We start from the raw sequence: 2,177 nt of genomic DNA on the forward strand, positions 1-2,177 counted from the left end.
TACACAAACTTTGCTCAAAGATAACACGGATAACAAAGCCAGCCTATGCCCCGCTGCAGCAGCCGCCAGCACTCTGCAGCTACAGCAATCCCGATGCACGCAGCACTGTCCAGCTTTCCATAAATACAACCACGGAGTATCTCTGTCAGAGGCGTCCTGAGGAGGAGGAGGGGTGGTATTGCGGGAGGGACAGTATTTATGAAAATAAAAGAACTGAATTGCAGCCTGTATGCTGCTGTCTAGAACTACAGTTACATTTGTACCACCCATTCCCTGGGGAAAATGACATACAATGCAAACAGGCCTAGTTGTTCAATTATTCAAGTATTAAGAGATTCACAGAAAGACATCTGAGAAACATAACATTTTAATAGATGAAATAAATACTCCAGTACATGCAAGATAAAAACTGACATTGGAAAAAAATTAAAAATCACTTTTGTTATAGTGTAATTTTTTTGTTTGTTTGTTTAAACACTCACAGTAGCTTTTCCCCCAGTTTGGAAATCAACACATGGAAAACATAATCACAACCTCCAGTCCTTCCACTCCTACACACCAAATGCACTTCTAACCTAACACTTGATGCAAAATAAAAAAGTCATACAAAACAAAACCAAACAAAATAGTAGCTACATCCATCATCTATGTGTTGTTGGGTTTTTTTCATTTTTTTTAAACGAGTGAGAACTGAGGTAACCTTTTTCCTGCACAACCGAACAGTAAAATTTAGAAGGGAAATTTCGGAAGACAAGACAAGACAAACTTTAAAAACCGCACCCAGCGCGATTAAAGCTTTTTTTTTTTTTTCCTTCTTTTTTTTTTTCAAGATACCCCCACCTCCCCAAATATAAAAAACTTTTAAACAGTTGTTATTACCATTTGTGCGAAGACCTTGTTGAATAAAGGAAAATTTAACTGCAGATACTTGCTTGACTTTAAAGTAAAATATAAAGAAGCCAAAACCGGCTACCTTTATTAGTATGTATAGTTTGAGTATGTTCTGCTTCTTCACCACATGAAATCAAAGGATTGGGCTCATCCAAGCAAATTCTTTGGTATACAAAAAAGGGGTGAGGAGGTGGGATATTATTTTCCTTTAGCAATGACTGGGATCTAAACAGAAGATGTGGGGGTTAATTCACAGAATTGGAGTTCACTGGCGGTAAAGTCCTGGGTGAAGATCTTTCTCTTAGTGCCTGAGATAACAGGTTGCAACCATCCGAGACGGCGCAAGCTGAGTTCCTCAATCTTTCCCTGTAATCGCTCATTTTGGTGCTACTTTCGGGGTGTTGGGCTATATCCCTGAGGCATTGGGTCAGGAGCACACAAGCAGATACCACGCTCATGGCTCCTCCTAGGATGGCAGTTTGCACAGCTTTGCCCTCTGGATTAATGGTGGCAGCTTTACCCAAAAACTGGGGCTCAGTGGCAAAGCCCACCAGAGCATAGACAGACTGCACCAAAGGTCCACTGAACAAGACGCATCGGTTCCTGGTCAGCTCGCTGGGTGAAGTCTTGACCTCCTTGACACACGCCAAGAGGGCAGAGGCGCTGGTGCTCATGCATTTGACACTGAGTTTGAACTGCTCCTTAGCAAATTTATCCTTGGATTTCTCACTGGCCAGCACGCAGGCGTCTGTCAGGAATTTCAAGTTCTTAGACATGTTCTGAGAAACCTCCAGCAGGAGCTGAGGGCTCATATCTGCCAAAGGGGTGGTCTTCAAGACCCCGCAGCCGTGCTCCACCTCATGCCTACATCGGGTCACCTTGTAGCGATCCACCAAGCCAGGCATAGCAGGCTGGGCCCCCGGAGTCTCCACTGCAGCCAGGTAGGCAGCGTGGGCAGAGCATTCGGTCAGGGAGACCACCAGCTCCCCCATCTCCATCAGGCTTTCCCCCACCTCCCCGAAGCGTCCCATATTGAGCTGGCTCTGGACGTCATGGGTCAAGATGGAGAGTCCTTTGGTCCTGGCAATGATCGTGTCCCTGCACTTCTCGAAGGACTCACCGAAGACAGACAGGCTCTCCGTGTTCACCGGCCTGGTCTCGCTCGACAGCAGCAGCAGATCAGCCACCAGTTGCATCTTGATCTTGCAGTGGTCGCAGATAGAGATGAGCTTCTTCCTCTGCAGGGAACCGCTGCTGGGGATGCCGCCGCCAGACACCTCGCTGCT

General features: G+C 46.1%; 1 protein-coding gene across 1 annotated transcript; it reads right to left on the bottom strand.

Moving 5' to 3' along the window:
• Nucleotides 1-351: 351 nt before the first annotated feature.
• MESDC1 (mesoderm development candidate 1) lies at nt 352-2,171 on the bottom strand. The gene has a single exon (XM_010282355.1). It carries the CDS (start codon nt 2,085-2,087, stop codon nt 1,137-1,139), a length of 951 nt encoding a protein of 316 aa, XP_010280657.1. The 5' UTR covers nt 2,088-2,171; the 3' UTR covers nt 352-1,136.
• Between the last annotated feature and the right edge of the window lie 6 nt (nt 2,172-2,177).

The sequence above is a fragment of the Phaethon lepturus genome, unplaced genomic scaffold, assembly GCF_000687285.1.
Source record: "Phaethon lepturus isolate BGI_N335 unplaced genomic scaffold, ASM68728v1 scaffold14282, whole genome shotgun sequence".
In the NCBI taxonomy this organism is placed as follows: Eukaryota; Metazoa; Chordata; class Aves; order Phaethontiformes; family Phaethontidae; genus Phaethon; species Phaethon lepturus.

Excerpts from the sequence above, each read along its gene's own strand:
- MESDC1 (XM_010282355.1), bottom strand. The coding sequence starts at position 2,087 with ATGCAACTGGTGGCTGATCTGCTGCTGCTGTCGAGCGAGACCAGGCCG.